We start from the raw sequence: 21,687 nt of genomic DNA, 5'->3' as shown, positions 1-21,687 counted from the left end.
TTTGGATTAGTGTGATTCCAAATCTCTCTGAAGAGTCTTTGAATTTGATATCTTTTAATTAAAAATCTAGCTAATAGATGCTACAGTGTCATCAAAATTCTTTGACCTCGGGCTGTGTTATGCAACTGATCTGAAGAGGGAAGAGACTGCTCAGTACTGTCTTTGTATCAGGCTGCTGGAAACCAGTACATTGAGAATATGGACCCACAGCAAAATGAATTAGAAGTCAGCAGTAGTTTTATGTTTTAAAAAAAAATCAAAAACTTTCTTTTGGTAGAAAGGGTTGGACTTTGATGGTCATCAAATCTAACCCTTTCCTTTATACAAATGAGGAAATTGGTCCAGAGAGACAGCAGCCCTGAGGTCCCACCATCCTTCTGAATCAGCTCTCACAGCAGGGCAGGGATCATCTGCGTCGCCCCCTGCTCCAACCTGTAAACCTTAAGAGCTCTGCACAGGCAATAAATAAATAGCTGAGAATAACCGTTATGATGGATCTTAGTGTAAGAAAGGGGTGTCTAAGAGCAGAGGTGTTGTGGGCATTGCAGATCTGTTCAATTCTGGCGACTCACAGTTTTTATAATAAATTATAATCACATCAGCCCAGTACACAAAAGAGAAAAGCGACAAGCCGCGTGTCACAAATGACAGAGTGGTGAAAGAATTTCCCAAAGGGGCAGATTTGGCAGGATAGCTTTTACCGCCTACAAAGAATTAAAAGGTTAGAAAAAGACATATAAAAAGGGAAGGCGTGTTCTTCAGGCATCTTGTAACTGTACTTTGCCACTCATTGAGTAATGTGGAAGGAACAGAGCTTCTGAAAAACTGTTTCTATGACAGTCAGGTCATGTAATATTCCAGAATGTAGGTGCTATAAAAGCAATCAAAAGTGAAAGGCACTTTTTCTTCTAAATTGTTGCCTTTAATAATTTCATTCTTTTTATGGATCTGCTTATTCAAAATAAAACATCTATGCTGAAACATCAGGATTAGATGGCTAACTCCCCTTTAAGAACACCTAACATTAGAATGTAAAAAAAAGTGGCTTCTGGAGACTGATTTAATTTCCTGTATCAGGTGATTAAAAAGACACTCCAGACATAGTAAATGCTTTTCTAAGAGGACGCTGATACTCTCCAAAGCATGCTAGCAGAGCTGCTCAGGGAGCCTGATTTGGTTTGCGTTGGGGCCATGGGCTCCTGTGTGGGGTCTGCTCTTAGAACACACCAGAAGGCTGCAGGATTCTAGTGGGGCTGCTTGCACACACACACATGAGATCTGAGTTTGCCTTTTTCCGGCCAGTTTTGACAGTGCCATCATCTCTAGCTTTGGGGCCACAGCAGTCATTCTTCAGACTTGTACTCCCGACTCTGGTGCTGCATCTTGGAGAGAACTCGCTCGTAGAACAGCAGGTATGCGCTGGAGGACAGCACCTCCTGCAGGCTAGCCTTGCGGACAGTGTCATCGGAAACCCACAGCCACTGGTTGCTGGTCGAGAGAGGGTTCTTTGCTGAAGGTGGGGACCGTCGGTAAGTCACAAAGTGTCCAGAGTGCATGTCTCCGTGGTGGACGACAACCGCCATCAACCGAAAGAGGTACATGGAGGAGCTGAACGGGAGGAGCAAAGGCCAGTGGCTTACAAATAAGACAAAGGTTTGTAGGCAAAAACAAAAAGAATCACAGCTGTCCAAAGATGGATGGTAAATGGTATGTCCATACAAATCAGGACTTGATAAACCAATAGAATACAGGCCTATATCTACTGGCATGGCAAGATGTCCTGTGTGTCCTGTGCATATGTGTATACTTGTGCGCTGGCGCACACACGCCTTTACAGAGTAGACCTGAGAGACTGAACTGGAAATCTCCAAGTAGTATCCCCAGAAATTTAAAACTTTCTTCTTCATTCTTGATATAGACATCAATACATGTGTACACACATATGCATTACACATATGTATATTTATGTACTTTTATAGTTGTTTTTAAGATGATGTCCATTTTAGACAAAAATAAACAGGAATGCATAATGGTGAAATCCCACCTTAAACCAAAACGAAAAAAAATGAGATCTAGATTTCCATTCATTTCTGAAAAAAAGCTAATTTTGGAAACCAAGAGAAACAGCAGCCAACAACGCAAATAAGCTTCTAAAGAGCCTCACCTGTGGTCTGGAACAACAGGGAGGCGGAAGGGCATCGGGGTTGGCAGGGTAGGCAATAAAGATGGGGAACAGGAACCATTCATAAAAATTTGTGTTTTGGGCGCCCCCGGCTGATTCAGAACTGCAAGAGAAAAAAACAATTAAAATTAGCAGTGGCTTTGGGTAAACAAAACTTTGAAATTTAACTCCCCAGAAAGGCTAGAAAGGGAAGACAAATGGTTTGTTGCTGGCCCTTAACCACAGCCCACATACTCCCAACACGAACAGACCTGCACCCCAGCCTAGAAACTTGGGGCAAGGGCAAAGGTCCTTGATTTAAAACAGTGGCCAAGGACTGAACCCGCTCCTGACCCCAGCTGTTGCCAGTGTTAATCTAGTGACCTGGTGAAAAAGGGCAAAAGTCTCCCCGTGAATAATGTCCCGCCAGGCCCTAACGGTGGATGCCAAGTTGGGAAAACCATGAAGACAGTACTGACTTGACTGGGAGCAGCTGAAGGTGGTGAGTTTAGTTTTGGAAATCTTCAAGTCAAGTGGGTGATCCTCATTCATTCAGAAGACACCTTTACAAAACTGTTCCGACGCTACAGCCCAGAGTTTTTCTCCCATGGGCTGTTTGCCCCTGGACTAGTCATTTAACCTCTTGGGGCCTATGTTTTCTCATCAGTGGGACTGAGGGTGGTGGTAGCTACCTTGCTTCACTGGGCTTAACCTCACATGAGGACAGTAATGGAATTAGGTACATAAGTAATTCTGTGCAGAAGTATAGGCACAAATAAGATGCTCAGTGACCTTTGTTCAGTGATAATTAGCCCAGACATTTCCTCCCCACCTTTCCTATATAAAGAGATGACTATTGGGAGCCAGGGGGAAGGAGAAAGAGAAGAAACTCAGGGGAATGGCGGGAGCCAGCTGCTGAGTCAACAGACCGGAAAACAAGACTGTTTGCTATCTTAAGCTTTTCTTCCTATATATTTGCATCTGTTTTTGAAAACGATATATACTTTCGTTTTTAACTATGTAAGCAATAGTTTTTAAAACTATACATCTCATTACTAAATGATTTTATAACTTCCTTTAAGAAATCATCCCTCTCCTGCCCCCAATTCTGTTCTCCGGAACAAATGTGACTCCTGAACAGGCCTCGCTCTTGTGGCCTGAGGGACCGGAGGTAGTGGCGTCCCGTTCCATCTCCCTGTGTGTGTCCTCCCGCCTCAATCCTGGGGGGCACACACCTGACTTGGGGGCTGCGGGCCGCTCCTGCAGTCCCAGCGCAGGGCCCGTGTTCTCGTTTAGCTTAGGGCTGTGTTGCCCGGGCTTGTGCCCGAGGAGGTGATACTTGTAGATGTCCATCATCAGGAATTCATTAAACTGCACGTGTTCATGCCGCTTCAGCGGCGTGCCGTGGCTGGACCAGCTCAGCCGCTGCAGATGGATGCATAAGCACTGAGGGAGCTGTGAGGGCCGGGGTGGGGGGGAAGACCAGAAAGAGCCGTGTGTCAGGAGTGGGACACTTGGGGTCCTCAAAAGCCAAACCGCCCCGGGATGTGCTGGGACTCACCTTCCCTAGTTTTAACTGTTTAACAAAAGTGGTCCGCTGGTGTTCCACCTTCTCCCCATTCAATGTCCCTCTGGCTTCAATCTGAAATAGAAGAAATGACATCTCTCTGTAGCAATTCTTAAACAGGGACAGCTATGGAGAGCTGCAGGTCAGGCTGGGGTTACACCTGTATTCACCTGGCACTTGACTTCTACCTGCTGAAATGAACAGAGCTGCCCAATTATTTATGAGTTGTTTCCATTCATTCCTTTTAGTCATTAACATAAGCAGTAGAAGGAAGACAAATGAAGATTCACTGAAACTTTGGCACTGGCATGTAACCTATTCTGTGTCTTTAAAAATTCTGTTGCACACAGTTCCTTTGATTCAGAGGGTGAAATCCATTTGCTGCAGGGAGTCAGGCAGGCAGTGTAGGCAAAAAGGCAGGATGTGAGCAGGTGGGCACAGAGGGGATTGTAGCAAAGCCTCCAAATTTTTTCTTCAAACACTCTGTGGATCAAAGAAGTTCATCTGGGAAAGACACTGGATGGCTGGGTTCTCAGCCAAGTTAGGCAGAGGTGGCTGTGGCTGAAATGACCCTCCAGGTACAGTCAGAAGAGCATAGGGCCGCGGTATGGGAAGCACTATGTCAGGAGACACAGGTAAGCTGGGGGTGGAGGGGCGGGGTGAAAGCATACCTTTGTACAGTTGTCACAAACAACATCCCGCACTGACTCTGATGAGATGAAGTGGTGAAGGCAGTGGTCCAGGGTCAGTGGATGACCCTACGGCACCAAAGAAGAAAGTTCACGATGACAAAGGAGCAGCAGACCCAAGCTATTCAACGACGGCAGTGAGAATCAGAGTTTTATTTTTGCTTACACAGCTTATAAAGTTTCACACACACAATTGAATGTTTCCTGAACAAACGGGAGCTCCAGAAACCCTAGCCTTGCCACTGGGGACAGATTCAAGAGTATGAGCACATAACACTGCAGAAAATAATGGACTTCCATACTGTTTTAGATAGTTTTGAGTGTGAGATTTGTGTGTGTTCAAAAAAGTCAAAATTCTGCAGCAGAGAAAAACCTTCCACCTTCCTTTCAACCCCCAAATCAGGCCATGGCATCCCACATTAAAACTAAGATGGGCTAGCTATGTCTGAGTACCATAAAATGCCTCCAAGCCCTTTCAAGCTCAAATGTTCCCAAACAGACCCCAAACAAGACCTCAGTCAGTACGTACCCACGTGGCAGCCGGGATACTGAGTGACAGGCTATCAAAGGTATCAAATCGAACTGGACTCTGAAACAGATATTGCAGAAAATCCAGAAAGGAACTTAGTTTCAATTCAAAACTTTGTAGATGGGAAGATATATGCCTATGAAACAGCTTGAGTATTTAGATGCTTGACATTAACACAATGACATGATATACTTACCTAGAAGCAAATTCTATTAAAAACAACTTTGTACAGGGCATCCCTGGTGGCCTAAGGATTACGTCTCAGCACTATCACCTCAACAGCCCACCACCATGGCCTGAATTTGATCCCCAGCCAGGGAGCTAACCACATGGTGCGGCAGACCTCTCCTGTCTCTCCTGCTGCTCCCCTCAGCAGTGTATTTCAGTCAGTCCACCTGTTCATTTCCCTACTCTGTCTCTGGTGAGCCCTTTCACCCCCACCCCCACACCTCTGGCCTACACTCTAGTTCTTCTACACAAAAAATTAATAAAATCTTAAAAAAAAAAAGTTAAAATAAATAAAAACAACCTGGTAAACCTAAGAGGCACAATAACACTAAGGGGTGCAGAGCCCAGGCAGTCACAAACCCGACACCCATCTACTCTTTCTAGATCTCTTTCATGAAACTCAAAAGGAAACCTCACTAGAAAATCGCCAGTATTGGTATTGTGTTTACCTGGTGTTCACAGTGTTTGCAGACCATATTACTAGTAAGTCTTCCATGGAAAGGATGCTGAGACTTCCAGTGATTGGACGTGGGATGAGGTGAACCTGGAATACAAAGCATCTTTTGATGTGCCACCAACCTCAAAAGTTACCCTCCTTCTTAGTAGGTGTAGAAACTCCCTCTTCACACAAAAAAAAAGTTCCTGAAAAGTAAACTGAAATAGCTTTCCTTACTGACTTCCACACAAAAACACAACTCATTCCCTCCACATAAGTATTTACACAGGTCCTTAAGTGCGTTTTTTTGTATCATGGGTGGTGAAGCCACATTTTGAAAAGAAATTAGTGCTTAATAATGTCTTTTTTTAAAAATTCCCCATCCACCTTATAAACATAAGCTTAAAATGTTTGAGATGTGAAAGGAAGGATATCATGAGTGACTATTTCTTCAAGATAAACTCCTGGAAAAATCAGAATAAACAAGTTCTAGAAAATGGGATTTTCTTTGGAGGGTGATATGCTAGTTAGAAACAAGGCCCTTGAGTGGGGCAGTGAAGGGCTCCAACTCGGTTTTGCTGCTTCTTAGCGATGTGCCCTCGGAAGTCTTCCTCTTCCTAAGGCTTGGCTGCTGGGAATGGGGAGAATTATCCCATTGTCCCCAAAGCCACCAACTTCATAGAATTGTCATGAAGCTTAAATGCAATATTACGGTGCCTCGCACAGAGCATAGGTTGCAAAGGTAAGTGTTCTTATCACTAGTGATACACAAAGGATGTATCCTTTTGTAATGCGTTAAGTCTTAAGAAAACAGTTATTCCCTTTCAAGGAAGACTGTGACCATTGGTGGTGAAAGTGGGCCAGAGTGGAAATGCTGAGGACGCGAGAGAGTTTCGGCTTAAGTTCCTCACAGGATCACTTCAAGGTGGCAAGAAGAAAGCCCTTGTTTGAAGTATAAATAAGACCATTTAGGGAAAACTGAGCAAGGCTGTGGTGTGAGGGAACAACTGATGCTGTTTGCCAAGGGAATCATTTAAAGCTGTTTCTAAAACACAAGTTCCTTTGCAAGGACACACAGTTCAAGTGGGACTGGATGTCACTAGGAAAAAACCCTTTTAAACAAGCAAACTTGTCATATCTAAAGAGCATACGCTTATGTGTCCCAGTGCGTGGGAAGGGCTACCTCTTGTGCGGCAGGTTATTTCTTGGGGGGTGACTTCAGACTGCTGCTGTAGGGAAGAAAAGAAACAGACTAAAAACCCTACTGCAATTCCTTTTACCCCCCAAGCCCCAACCTGAACTCTGACAAGTTTCTGTGCTAATTGTGCCACTAAAAATTCACTTTAAACAGATTTCCAAAAGCAGCTTTAATGATCCCCTCTGGTTGGCTACTATGCCTGTTTCTTCATCAAATGCAACTGAAACACATTTCTCTCTCTGGAATACTCCCCCCTTCACTGGTTAATTAGTCAACTCTCAGATTTATACTGTTCCAAGGAAACAAGGATTCAGTTAGCATTCCTGAGGCTCCTTGCTCCCCTGTATTAAGCACGGGGGAAATGACATTCTTTCTTCTCAAAGCCAACACAAATTGCAGGAGTGAATCGTTTTCGAGAGCCTTGAGATCCACAACCCGAGTCACTTGCTACAAGGCATGGAATCTAAGCCACACCCCCTGCTCCGCTCCCACTACTGAATTTTATGGAACCCGTCTTTGGAGTTTACAGTTGTATAAAGATTCTACTTGCGCTTCCTAGACCTATGAGACATGCACAAACTACCTAAAATGTATTGGAAATATTAATGATTTACCTCCAGGAAATGCACATCAAACAAATGTGTAACCCGGGGCTGCCGGTCCCGCTCATCTTCCAGTGAGGAGGTGATGACGTGGAATAATTCATGAGCATCCTGTCAAAGGGCAAAGCATTCTTCAGAGAGGCCTGAAGAGGCCAGGGCAGCATCAGAACCCCTGGTAGGGACCCCTAGGCAGACCAGCATGGCTAATGGGGGCACCTCCTCAAGGCCCAGCTCATCATACAGAAACTGTCACGTCGTAGATGATTTCACAGTAAAGACCCTGGATTGAGAGTCCCGGGGAGAGAGCAGGTAAGAAAGCTGGGTGCACTGCCCCCTGCCAGCTGTTCTAAGCTGTTTTAATTTTACTGAGACGGCCCTGACCTTCACTCCACCTGCCTACTCTTTTGTGTGAGAAGATCTGCCATAGTAACTGTTTTGAAGGGCACAGTTCCAGCGTTAAATCCATTCAGGTTACTGTGCAGCCATCACATCATCTCCAGAACACTTTCATTGTCCTCAACTGAAACTCCAGGTCCCAGCTCCCTTCCCAGCCCTGGCAGCCATGTGCTCTTTCTGCCTCTAGCCTGACTCCCCAGGGTGGACTCAAGCCACTGGCTGACTGTCCTTGAGGTTTGTCCAAGTGTAGTAGGTAGCAACATTTCCTTCCCTTCCTCCTAGGCCAAATGTTATTTCATTGTGCGCGCGCATCCACACACACACACACACACACACACACACACACACCCCACATTTGCTTATCAGTTCATCTGTTGATGGACACTTGCATTGCCTCCATCTCCGGCTGCTGTGACTCGTGCTGCTGTGAACGTGGGGGTTCGCCTGCCTGCTCCCCGCTCTCTCAGGCATACACCCAGAGTGAAGCTGCTGCATCAGGTAGCGGGGGACTACTCTTCACAGACCCCTAAAATGCCCTCTCCAAAGAGCCAAAGCTACAGCTCACTTGCCTGCCATGGGCAGGTCTCTGAAGGTGTCCATCCTGGCCTGGTCTCCACCCAGGGTCACCAGGGTGACCTCTGATAAGGGAAATGACTACTCTTCTGCTCTCCACCCCTCTAAAGGCTTTCACACCTAGAGCAAGCCCCTCTGAGCTGGCCTACAAAGGCTGACCCCATCTTCCCTCAGTGCTTTCCCTCACACACTGGGCTGGGGCCCCACGCCTCTTGGCCCAGTGAACACAACAAGCCTTCCTGTCTCAGTATCTGAATCCTTTATGCACTCTTGGCCTGGGATGCTCTGCCTTCCTGGGGGCCTCTGCAGATCTCTGTGGAAAAAGCACCTGCTCCCTGAACCCCTCTCCTCCACTGTTCTCAGGCCAGGCCCAGCCAGGAGCCCTTCTTCCCGGCTTCCAAATGCTGCACCACTGTAGCTGTTTTAAGGCTGTTGCCTGGCTTGTTCCTCTGGAACACTCTTCATAGGCCTCCCTCCTTGTAGGTGTCACATCTCAGCTGACCCCTCACATTTCTAGAAGAGTTGTTCTTATCTAAAGTAGTGCCCCCTGCCCCCAGCTCTCTGACACTCACATCTGTCCCATCACCACATTTATTTTGTTAACACATCTTGAAATGACCTGCTTACATTGTCACAGGAATTCCAGTTCCGTAAGAGCAGAACTCTCAAGTCAAGTTTGCTGCCTCAACTCCAATGCCCTCGAGTGCCCAAGGCAAGCAGTAAACAAGTATTTGCTGCAAATATAAATGAATCTCCTCCTAGGCTATGAAAGGGGGTTGGCCGGAGAGAAATGGAGGTCTGAGGATAAACCAGGCAAGACTCTTACTCTCTAGGGACTCACAATGCAGGGGGTAGAAGAGGCAGCCCACCTATTATCTAGCAGCACAAGGCCACACCCTCTCGAGACCAGCAAGCCCTGGGGGTCCGGAAAGGGAGGCTGAAAGAGGAACAGCCCATCCTTGGAAGCTCTGGGAGCTTTCCCAGACAAGGCACCTGGGCCAATCCCAGAAACACAAGCAGGGTTTCACCAGGGAGAAAAATCCCAAAGAGAATAGAGTCAAATCCAAGCCCTATTCTGTCACAGTCAGCTAATTACTTGGCCTTGGAAAAAGGAACCGTCCAGCAGAAGGGGGTGTAGCTGGAGAGGGCACACTTTTCTCACTTGTAACCTGAAGGGGCATGTGAGGATTAGATGAGACCATTCACAGAAAGCAAGCATTCAGCCCGTGCGCTCCTGCCCTCCACAGCTAGACTCTCCGGAGTGGCTGAGAGTGGGACACTAAGGTCCATTGATTAGAACAATGGTAGTGAGTAACAGTGAAGACAGGGCTCCGGGCTAGATGCTCTGATGCCTTCACAGGGAAGAAGTTGAGACACCCCGTCTCTTTTGCACACACATTAGAGCACCAGGGGGCTCAGGGACAGCTGCCTCTGGACCAAAGACAATGGAAATACCTTCAAGGAGTAACTGGGGCTTAAGAGAGTCTTGGCTGAAAGACAGGAATTAGAAAAGGCATCTGATGGCCATGGGGACTTAGACCTCAGTCACTCAGTTTAGAGAAGAGCAAAATGCCACTAATTATTTCTGGTTCTAGAGGAGGATTTGAAAATGATTTTCTAAATGGAAAAATATTTCAACATACAATTGAGATTGTATAGATTTATCAAGATGCATTGTAATATGGTATAAATATGCTTAAAAAGTAACACATGCATGGCTTCAGATAGTGTGATAATAGGTAATTGTTTAAAATAAGGGGAGCGAGAAAGCCTTCCCCCTACACGTGCCAGTTTTTAAGTGCCTCACTTCAGCACCACAGTTTGGGGAGCCCAAGGGCTGTCTCCCACTGCTCTGATCCAGTGTCTGGATGGTGGAGGCAGAAGCAGCCCCCACAAGGCTGGAGGAGGCCTTCCTAGAAGTGCTGCTGGGGCAAATATACCATTAACCTATGGAAGATACATTGTTTGTCTCTAGAACTTCACTCTGGCCCCAGTCTCAGTCTTGCTGCTGGGCACAGCCACCTGAGGAGGATGGGCCAGTACCAAAGAGGGCAATGAAGCCAGAATTGTAGAAAATGGGGTGGTTGGGGGGCTGGAATAGAGCCCTGGAGTTGCACATGATGGCTGCTGGAGGTTTGAAGCCACTTTAAGCTAGCCTCTGATGGCTGTTTTTGCTTTTTTTTTTTTTAATCAGGGTGTGGTCCAAAAAAAGGGTCTCACCTGAATATCACTGCCTCTGAGGTGAAACCACCTGCCTCTCCCTCCAGAACAAGTGTCCCTATCATCCACTGAAATGCAGAATTGCCCTCTGGCAGCTATGAGTATGCTCTACCCTGCTAATCCTCCATCCACTGGGTGAAAAGGAGCTGTGTTTCACCTCTGACAAGAGTAGGAACTCAGTTCACGATCTGGTCCCAGAACACTCAGGCTATCCAGACATCTAGTAGTAGGAGTGAACACTCAGGTCAGGAAACTACAAGGTCAATCCTGGGGGTTATTCTTCCTGAGATGATAACAGGGTTGATTTTCAGCCATCACTGGAGGCCTGCGCCCCAAGTCATCAGCGGGAGAGGTTCTCCATACGAAGCCCGTTTTGAATATTGTGTTCACCTGTTCTTCAAATGAAGAGATCTGCCATCTGTACATTCTTAGAACATCCAATAAGCAGCTTGCATCCAAGACCTCATCATCAGTAACTTCTTGGCAGGACAAAGCTGGAAGCAAGAAACGTTAACAAGATTATTAAATTCACCAGCATAACAACCAGCCAGAAAGCCTGCACAGAGTGACATGCCACGCTGCATGAGGTGTGGGGATCTTTCAAACTGCTTACTACTAGTGTCACAAATGTCAGTGTGAAGAAAGGGAGTACTACTGGGTTCCACTGATGGTGTGTGTGCTTTTTAACTAATAACTTTCAGGCCCCCCTGGTGGCCCAGGAGTTAAGTCAGCATTATCAGTAAATCTGCCTGTTCTGCTCCCCACTCTGTCTCTGGTGAATCCTCTCACCCCTGCACCTCTGGCCTAAACCCTAGTTCTTTGCCCCCCCAAAAAACCAAACTAATTTCTTACAAGGAGTTCAAACATGAGCACGGGCACCACGGAGGAGGCCCAAGCCACGGAGGAGGCCCATGCAGCATTCCTGACTAGATGACCTTCCTCACCAGCACTCCTGAATCCTTCCGTAGCCTGCCCAAGAACACCTGATAAAAGGTGACCAGTGAACATTAAAAATTAAAAAAATGAAGTATGGTAGCGTGCATACTATCCAGACACGCAGTTTGTGACGTGGGGAACCCCTACTCTCACCTCAGAACTTGGTGATCAGGGCACTAGAAAGAGTGGTTATCAGGATCTGGGGGTAGTATTGAATGGGCAGTGTTTCAATACAGGATGGTGAGAATGTTCTGGAGATGAAGAGTGGGATGGTTACACAACAATGAGAAAATGCCCAGTTATTCAATGTTATAGAGCTGTACACTTAGTGACGAAAATGGTAAATTGTGTTATGGTTATTTTACCACAATTCTTAAAAAGAGGAAAGGGCTATGATCATGCAATTCACAGAAGACAAAATTCAGTAGACCAATAAGCTCTAAAAAAAGACAAAAAGGGGGCCTCCTTAATGGTGCAATGGGTTCAGTCACAGCACTATGAAGCTATCAGCAGTTACTGCGGCACCAGTTCAATCCCCAGCCAGGGAGCTACCCACATGGCACAGCAGACCTCTCCTGTCTCATCCACTGCTCCCCTCAGCACTGTATTTCAGCCTCTGGTGAATCCTCTCTCTCTTTCTTTCTTTCTCTCTCTCTCTCACACACGCACACACACACACACACACACACACACACACACACAAAACCCCACATCTCTGGTCTGTACCCCAGTTCTTGTATGCATAAATAAACAAAATCTTTAAAAAAAAAAAAAAGCGAAAGGGGTAGCGTTCTGTATACCAAAATGGGCATTTCTCGGTTACATATTATTATGTGGATATGAAAAAACAAACCAAACAACACAGAACTCCTCAGATATATACACTTAGAAACAGATTTAAGTGCACAGAAAACAGCCAGGAAGTCACTTACACCTGACTTTTGGGAAGGAAGGAGAGGACTTGGGGGCTGGGCACTCCAGCAAAGGACCTCCTGTAATACCCTTTTTTTTTAACAAGGAGAATGTATTCATGCATTACTTGCATAATTAAAAATTATTTCTACAAGCCAAATTAAAAGACAAGAAGCAGAAGCAGAGAGGGGAGCGCGTCCAGTCAGGGCAGCTTGGCTCTGCTGGGTCACAGAGGTGGGGTCAGTGAGGGGCTCGGCTGTGGTGGTGACAGCTCCCAAGCCTGCACCCCGACACCTGTGCATGCGGTCCAGCTTTTCACACAGCCCCTGGGATGCTATTATTTTTTACAGGGTAGTAAAAGAAATTATTTTCTAATTGCTTCATCCAGAAGAGCAGAAGTTGCTTGATAAAAATTCCTGGGTCAAGCTAAGATCACCTGGGAAACACCTCAGTGAAGCAATACATAACTGAGTATTTTTTTAATCCAAATTTCTTCTAACCTTGAGAGTAATGTATTCTTCATGGTGAAAGTTTCAGAAGTATAGTTTGTCTGTTTTTATTTATTTATTTATTTATTTATTTATTTTAAGATTTATTTATTTATGCATACAAGAACTGGGGTACAGGTCAGAGGAGTGGGGCGTAAGAGGACTCACCAGAGACAGAGTGGGGAACAGAACAGGGAGATTGACCGAAGCACACCACTGAGGGGAGCAGCGGGTGAGTCAGGAGAAGTCTGCTGGCAGGCTGGCTGGCTGGGGATTGAACTCGTGCTGCAGTGCCTGCGGACAGCTTCATAGGTTGCGTCTTAACCCCTTATGCTATCAGGAAGGTCCTGTTTCAGTTTTTTAATGTTCTTGAACTATCGACTATATAATACCTGAGTAGCAACTGCTAACATTCAGATCTTTCTCAGTCCAGCCTATATCTGTGGAAGTTTTTGCTTCGCTGTTGTCAAATTATATTATTCTGTGAATCCTGTTCTTTTAAGCTTAATATGACAGCCTATGCCCTCTTTCAAATGCAAACACATCACAAAGATGATTCTTAAGAGCTCTGCAATATTACCTTTGTTGCGTAAGCATTCTATTGCTGAACGACTTACATTCTTTCCATCTTTTCCTGATTAGAACTAGCCATCTGGGCCGCCCTGGTGGCCTAGGGGTTAAGTCTCAGCGCTATCACCTCCATGGCCTGCGTTCGATGCCCAGCCAGGGAGCTATCCACATAGGATGCAGCAGATCTCTCCTGCCTCGCCCGCTGCTCCCCTCAGCAGTGTATTTCAGTACATAAGCCTGTTCTGCTTCCCACTCTGTCTCTGGTGAATCCTCTCATCCTCCACATCTCTGGCCTGTACCCCAGTTCTTCTACTAAAAAAAAAACTAGGCATCAGAGATCTTTGTGCACCCAATACTGTTTCTCAAATCTTGTTTTGTGGTATGGTGTTGGGTTATTAACAATGTTATGGAGGGGAAAAAACAGTTCTGTGGTCCAAAAATGTGGTTAATAAAGCTAGGTGACTTCTTAAAACCTTATCAACCTCTCCAGGTTGTGCCTCTCCAGGTTGAGAGGCAGGCTTCCGCCACTCCTGGACTTGTTTGTAGAACTTGTATTTCAGGCCAGTAAAATGACCATACACATTTCTAACTATTTCCATAAGACAGGCTGACACACACGGAATTTCTAGGTCAAATAGGACTGAACATTTTGCAAGCTATTATGATGTTGCTCCAAACTGCTCTCCAGAAAAAGTGGCCTAAGTTACACCCCAGCAGCAGTGACAATCACAGCCTATGATCAGGTCAGGATTGTGGATTTGATTGTCAACCTTTACTGACAGGCCAAAAAAAAAAAAAAAAAAAATTCTACTATGTTACCTATAGTTCTTTGACTATGGTCATACTGAGTACTTGAATTATCTCAAAATCATTTGTATTATTTCTTTTGTAAATTACTTTATTCCCTAAACGAGGACACTTTTTAATGTTTTTGAACCCAAAGTACCGCAATCAAAATGCTTAAGAGACATATTTTTTTTTGTCCCTAAAAAGTTGTTACTGGGGCCACCCTGGTGGTGCAAGGGATTAAGTCTCAGCATTATGGAGCTATAGGCAGCCACTGCAGCATGAGTTCGATCCCCAGCCAGGGAGCCAACCCAAGGGCGCAGCAGACCACTGCTGTCTCGCCCACTGCTCCCTTCAGCAGTGTTCTTCAGTGGAACCACCTGTTCTGCTCCCTACTCTACCTCTGGTGAATCCTCTCACCGCCCCTGCACCTCTGGCCTACACCCCAGCTCTTCTACAGAAAAATAAATCAAATCTTAAAAAACAACAAAAAGAAATAAAAGAAAATACGTGCACAATCCCCTTTAAGTTCCCAACCAGATACCTTTCAGGAGGTGCAGCAGTGTTAAGGATAAATACTGGTGTGGCGGAGGCTCCTTCTGATCCTTGCTGTACTGTGTGGTAAACTCTTCCAGCCACTTGATGAAAGCTGGGCAGGCAGACAAGCCTTGCAGGAGGGAGTTCATGAAGCAGGTGTTCCCTAAGTTGACGAGGCCAGGCACAAGCCCTAAATAAAAGCAGGGGTGGGGAGGACAGAGGAAGAGAACAGCACATCACATTGGACCAGCTCTCTCTAATTTCAGACCCAGAAGTTTCACATGGGAGCCTTGAATCTGAAATCCCAGTGTGAAAGGTCCTTCTCCACAGGGACGGGGCCAGGCACTCTGCCCACGCAGGGCCGGTCCTACTGCTGCTCCTTCAGGAGACTGTAAGGACAGGGCCCTGTCGTGGGTTAAGTTTGAAACCCAGCACAGTGCCTGCCAGCGTGGTTTGCAGTGAATGTGCAGAAACACTTAGTAACACTGCTCTCTCATTCTCTTTCTCTCCTTTGATAAAAAAGCACTGTTTTTCAGGAGCAAGGAAAACAATTGTTCTTTTGTTGCTCCCTGTGACAGCAAGTTTGTTTTTATAATCGGTGGGAAAGCCACCATGATAGCAATTCTGCAGAGATCAACAGAGTCTGACAGACTTTCTACTTTCTTTTTTTTTTTTTTTTATGTTTTTTTTTATTTATTTATTTGTTTATTTGTTTGTTTTTGTTTACACATGCACTGGGTACAGTCAGAAGCGCGGGAGGGTGAGAGAATTCACCAGAGCCAGAGCGGGGAGCAGAGCAGGCAGAAGGACCGAAGTACACTGCTGAGGGGAGCAGCGGGCGGCAGGAGAGGTCTGCGCGCCATGTGGGACCCTCCTCCGGTGGCCGGGGAGCAGCCGGGGATCCAGCCGGGGATCGAACCGTCACCGCAGAGGCCGCGGGCAGCTTCGCAACCCAGCGCTCAACCGCTGCGCTACCGGGGAGGCCCTTCTTCTTCTACTTTCTTATAACTGTTTACCATTAAGTTGTCAACCATGTGCAAAAGAAGAGAGGCTATAAATGAATCCCGATCACAAACATTGCCAGATTTTACTATGATCAACATTTATTACATTTATTTCCCCCCATCTTTGTTATGGAATTTTAATCAATATAAATAGAGAAACATTTAGAAAAGGGAGTTTTTTTAAAAAGAAGGAACTAGGGGGCCTCCCTGGTGGCCTAGGAGTTAAGTCTCCATGCTAGCACTGCTGCTGTGGCCTGAGTTCAATCCCTGGCCAGGGAGCTGACCCACATGGCACAGCAGACCTCTCTTGACTCTCCCACTGCTCCCCTCAGCAGTGTATCTCAGTAGATAAGCAGTGTATCTCAGTAGATAAGTCTCTAGTGAATCCCCTCACCACCCACACCTCTGGCCTACACCCCAGCTCTTCTATGCAAAAATAAATATGTAAAATCTTCAAACAAAAAGAAATAGATTTTTGTGTTAATGAAGAAACTAACCTGAAACTTACTAGTGACTAGTAGCTAGTCAGGAAAACCACAATGTAACAGTCAAGCTGCCCCACTTTCCTAATAAGACACAACTGTCATATTAATGACAGCACTCAGACAATAAAAATAACAAGTCATTAAAATTAACTTATGTTTAAAATAAAGTACTACTTCAAAAACTGAGGAATAAGAAACAAAAAATTCTCCCTCCCCCCTTGTACTGTTTTGGGATGACAGGGTTTGTGTCAAGTCTGCAGACTGTGATGCCATGGCTCATTCTTACCTTTTCTCCGCTTCTTTCTTTCCGTGATGGGGCCCCAAATAACATATATCCCTGCTGCAAGAGCAGCAGCAATTCCACCTATAACACCCCAGTTCTTCATGACTTTGTATCTGAAAAAGAAAGTGAGTTTACTGTCATCCCTCATCCAAACACAGCATGTGTATAAACAGACAGGGGGAGAGAAGTGCCATTTTGTCCAAGTAACCCAATGACCCACCAAATACCTAAGCTCCAAGTTAGAGTAATCAGCAGTAACAGGATTATGTCTTGAAAATCAGCATCTTATAGACATTAGGTTTCACTGAGTCAGGGCACAACCTTCCAATGCCCCTCGTGCTCAGAGAAGAAGCCAGAGTTTTCCTCCTGCTCTGCCATGCACAGTGCTGCCACACTTGCCACCACCGTGGCTGCTCTCTCTGCTTGGAATGCTCTTCTTCCAGGTCACCACTTGGCTCCCTCCCTCATCAAGGAGACCTGCTCTAAATGGATTAGTAGAACCTGCACTTTATCCCCTTTAACCATGGCATCTGCCAACTTCTAACACGACACTTACTCACAGCGCTTGCCTGTCTCCCTCAACTAGAACGCAAAGTCCCAGATGGCATGGATCTTGGTTTTGCTGACATATCCCAAGTATCTAGATGATGCCTGGCACGTAGTTTCCTCAATAGTATTTACTGAATGATAGGATACCAATGAAAACATATAAAAATTGATTTATCCTTTAGAATATTAAACAGGGAGGGGGCATATGATAGTATAAAATGTCTACTATTTGAAAATGTTTGAATTTCTTAATTTTAGACTTGATGAACACTGAATTTAATTTTTTACTACAAAAGAAATTTCACCGGCAATTAAAACACCAATTTTATACAAAATTAATGTATTTCCACTGAATAGGGCCAACCATGTATGTGTTGATGTGTGATATATTCCTGTACAGACATGTTACATGTATATGTATGCAATATTCTTATTTGGATCATGTTAATATGTGATCTTAGCTCAGTCAACATTAACTCAGCAAAGAGTCACTGATGATGACTCAACCAACATTTGAGGGTCTTACAACAACCAACATTTTCATAACTGATATGCTACCTAACTGGTAATGAATTTCAAATAAACCTTTGTTCTCCTAAGACAGAGACAATAAAATGTGAACATAACTTGGTTAAGAGATTGGAATCACATCCAACTTGTTTAATACTGGCTTTGCTAGCCCCTAGGGCATCATTTCAGCAACTAAGCCTCAGTTTCCTCATCTGTGTAACAGGAACTATCACAAGTCCTGTCCCAAAGGGTTGTCGTGAGGATGAAGTAAGTGCTACTGGACAAAGAGCATAGTGCTAGTTGCTATGATTATAAGTTTCATCTTAGTGTCACTCATGAAAGTTATTCTTGAAGTTTCTCAATGCACCCTTGTATAGATGTATACACAACAGGATAGCCACAAAAGTGCCTGGAAAGACAGAAAAGAACCATCACTGAAATGCTTAGCACTTTATAAGTGCTTTAAAATCCCCCCATCAAACACTAATATTTAAAGAGCATGACTCTATGCCAGGCACTGTGATAATCTGATCTCACCCTCAAATCAATCCTAGGGACATACATCCTACAGTCATTTTTTTTTTTTTTTATGGGTTAGGAAATCAGGAGACACAGCCAACAAGGTCAAAGTGCACAAGGCAGCGTGGATCTGAACTCATGCCTACTGAGCTGCCAAGTCTGTGCTTAAATCCACAAAGCTCATGAGAGAAAGTGAAGGACAGAGTGTTGAAGGAATGGAAAAAAGGACCTACCTAGGTCCTGAGCAGGGTGTGGACAAAAGAATCCCAGGGCAAGTGGTTAATCTGGGAACCCCATTACTCTGCAAAATGACAACATAAGGAGAGCAGTGGGGCCTGGGAGTGAAAAGATCTGGCTTCTTTTCCCACTTCTGCTATCAGGTCAGGTGCAGCATTATGGGCAAGGATGACTTCAGGCCCATCTCTCATCTACAGATCAGGGCGTTGGACAGGAGCGCCACTGAAGACTTCCAGCCCTGCCTTAATAAGCTCTTTACACCTGCTCCAGTTCCAGAGGAAAGAAGCTGACACAAACAACAGGTCTGGGTCATTTAGGGTCAGTAATGAGGGGTGGGGGTGATGCTTAGCTGTGAAGCCTAGAACCCAGAGGGAAGGCACATAAGAGGATGGAAATATGGCCCCTCATCAGAATGGGGACCCACACAATAAGGGGTTCTAGCAGGAACAGGTGAGCCTTAGCAGGACTGGAGCCTTAACAGGTTAAGAGATCCTGACTGGTTTAGGGGCCCCTGCAAGGTAAGGAGTCACTAGTAAGATAGGGGACCCATAAAGAATAGGGGATCCCTGGCATTACTGGGGGTGGGGCTGACAGGAACAGGCATACTGGCAAAATGGGATGGGCAAGTGGAGGCAGTAGGCCCAGGGCACTCACAGCATTGTGAGAAACACTGCAGGATTAATTAAGCTTGGCAAGATGGGGGACCCCTGACAGGTCGGGAGCTGACGTGACTGGGGGATCCCAGAAGAACCTGGGGCATTCTAAAAGGATTAAGGAATCCTAGAAAGATTCTCCTGGAAGGTCTGCAAGGCACTAAGAGGAGGTGGGGGGGCCTTAAGTGGGAGGTGGGGGCTCTGAGGGAATTCGGGACACTGACACGCCTGAGGGTCCCGGGAAGTTCTGGGAACAATGCGAGGACTGGAGGCGGCACCGGCAGGCAGCGGGGGGCGGTCGGGTGCAGTGACAGAATTTGGGGAATGCAGACAGCATTGGCATTGCAGAAGAACTGGAGGCCCTAGAGGTCCGTCGCCCTCCCGCCTCACGCCCTGGGCCTCCACGCGCCCGGGACGCACAAGTCACGGGAACCTCCCTCCGGCCCTGGGGACGCCGACTGGGGCGCGAAGAGGCCGCCCCAGGCCCAGGTTGGGGCTCCTGGTCCTGGCCTCTCCGGCCGCCCCGCCCCCCAGAGCTCACCTGACGGCCGCTCCGGTCCGCAGGAAGCGCTGGATGGCCCTGTCTGCCGCGGTCACCGCCGCCTGGGCCCGGGAGCTCAGCATTGCGGCCGCGCGGGAAGCCCGCACCGCCCCGCCGCTGCCCTAGAGCACCGGCCCGGGCCCTGCAAGCTCCAGAGGCGGCGGAACCCACGGCCAGAGTCCCGGCTGCCAAGGGGAAGATAGGGCGAAGGACGGGCTCCCGGCGAGACCGGAAGCAGTCGCTGCCGGAGAGCAACAGCCGCCGGGCCACATCTTGTGTTTCCTGTTCCTCCTTAGCAATGGGCGCCAGCGTCAGTTGCTAAGGGTCGTCATGTGACCTGTGGCCGCTTAGTTTTCCTGTTTTTTTCCTGGGCTCTGTAAATACAGATACCCCGACTCCCAGGAGGGAACCTAGGTCATTTTAATTTTTCGGTGTGAGGAGGGCGGCCCCCCTCGAAAGAGTAATCAGGCGCTGGCTACCGTTTGTTATTATTGTCGTCAGAATGGAAATAGGTCGCAGAGGAAGGGCCTCTAATAACCAATGTTGCCCAGCGCTGACGGTATCAATAGAGAAACCGTGGCCTCCAGTAAATAGCAGGCACCATACTTACTGTCTATTTCAGTGCATTGCTAAGTAGTTACAAGAATTATTCACAATCTTCTCATCTACCCCAATACTACCCACATTTTACAATCCAGGAAACACGGACTTTTAGAAAAGCAGTAAGTCACCTGACGAGACTTGTAAATGGTGGAAACAAAAATTGGCAGTCAAGTTGTTATAGGACGGGGAGAGGGGCAGCCCAAAACCCCGCAACCCTGCCTATTCTAAATGGGTTCTGCCATCCGCCGCATCAACACAAAACACATGAGACTTTAATGGGAAGGAACTTTAATAAAACTAGGAAACGATACAGGTAAGGCAAAGAGTCTAGTTTCTAAATGAAGCACCCAAAGTTACCCGTCCCCTCGTGGGTAAAACTCCATCCATATGGGATCGGCCCAGAACAAGGCCCCAAAGCCTGCTACAAGTCTAAAGCATCTTCCAGTGGGGACCCACAAAAAAGGGTCACAAACAACTGGACAAGCCCGGAAGGAAAAGAGCAAAATCAACATCAAGATAAAAGCTGCCATTGTCACCTCCCCACAGGTCTCACCCACATCTGTGTCACCCAGTCCACGACCAAAAGACAAGCGCAGTTTCTTCACGTGTCTCTAGGCTCCATGTGCCTCCTCCAGGTCTCCTGGCTCCATCCTGCTTTCTTCCTCGTCTCTTCTGCAGCTTCTTCTCTTCCTGCTCAGCTCCACCCTCCCTTGGGTGGGGCAGGGAACCTCCCCCTTTCCTGGGGACCACCCTGTTACAAAGTCTGGTGTATCCAGAACAGTGCTGTCCGAACAGAAACATAATGGGAGCTACATTTAAACTTTTCTAGTAGCTACTGTGGAACCAAGCATAAGTATTCTTAGCCATTGCTTTGTGTAATTGCCATTTTAGAATTTTAGGTTTTGATGGGAAAAGACTGCATTCCAGAGATAGTTTGGACCCTCACTCCACCCTTACTCTCCGGTCACCAATGAGGGCAAGCTTGCTGTAATTGGAGCTGCAGGTTGGAGCTGCATCTTGGCATAGCCAGTCCGCTTAGAATGATAGCCTGGCAAAGTTGGAGAACGCATCCTTGTAGCCAATGAGTAACTGCCAGCACAATTTAACCTTATTAAAAGACCCCTGCTTCCTTTGTTCCGGGCTCTCAGTATCTGCCACTGTGTTGGTAGGTGCCTTGAATCCGGACTCGAGTCTGAAATAAACTCCCTTTTGTGTTTGCATCAGCTGTCTTTGGGTTCTTGGAAGCTATGCTCGCGGAGTCTGCTGACCTTGGGCACAACAGCTACCTTAAAATAAAAAGCAGGAAATGAAATCAATTTTAATATCTTTTGCTTGACTTTATCACTATCTCAACAATTGTCATTTCTATCTAAAATTCATTAATGAAATAATTTACTTTTTAAAAAATATTTATTTATGTATAGAAGAAATGGGGTGTAGGCGGGCGAGACAGGAGAAGTCTGCTGCGCCATGTG

General features: G+C 46.3%; 1 protein-coding gene across 2 annotated transcripts; it reads right to left on the bottom strand.

Annotated features, from left to right (window-relative positions):
- Positions 1-1,231: 1,231 nt before the first annotated feature.
- On the bottom strand, positions 1,232-19,692 carry USP30 (ubiquitin specific peptidase 30; the record flags this gene model as incomplete). Of its 2 annotated transcripts, none has more annotated exons than XM_084253091.1 (13): positions 1,232-1,608; positions 2,165-2,285; positions 3,397-3,616; positions 3,723-3,803; positions 4,400-4,486; positions 4,947-5,006; positions 5,624-5,718; positions 6,794-6,839; positions 7,423-7,521; positions 10,990-11,093; positions 14,836-15,018; positions 16,604-16,713; positions 19,610-19,692. In XM_084253091.1, 13 exons carry the CDS (start codon positions 19,690-19,692, stop codon positions 1,344-1,346), a joined length of 1,554 nt encoding a protein of 517 aa, XP_084109217.1. In that variant the 3' UTR covers positions 1,232-1,343. The 2 variants fall into 2 exon arrangements, with proteins under 2 accessions (XP_084109217.1, XP_084109218.1); XM_084253092.1 differs by having other exon boundaries at positions 6,794-6,836.
- Between the last annotated feature and the right edge of the window lie 1,995 nt (positions 19,693-21,687).

Source organism: Talpa europaea (assembly GCF_964194135.1).
Source record: "Talpa europaea genome assembly, chromosome: 14".
NCBI classification, from domain to species: domain Eukaryota; kingdom Metazoa; phylum Chordata; class Mammalia; order Eulipotyphla; family Talpidae; genus Talpa; species Talpa europaea.
This window is presented reverse-complemented; position numbering and strand designations above follow the sequence as displayed.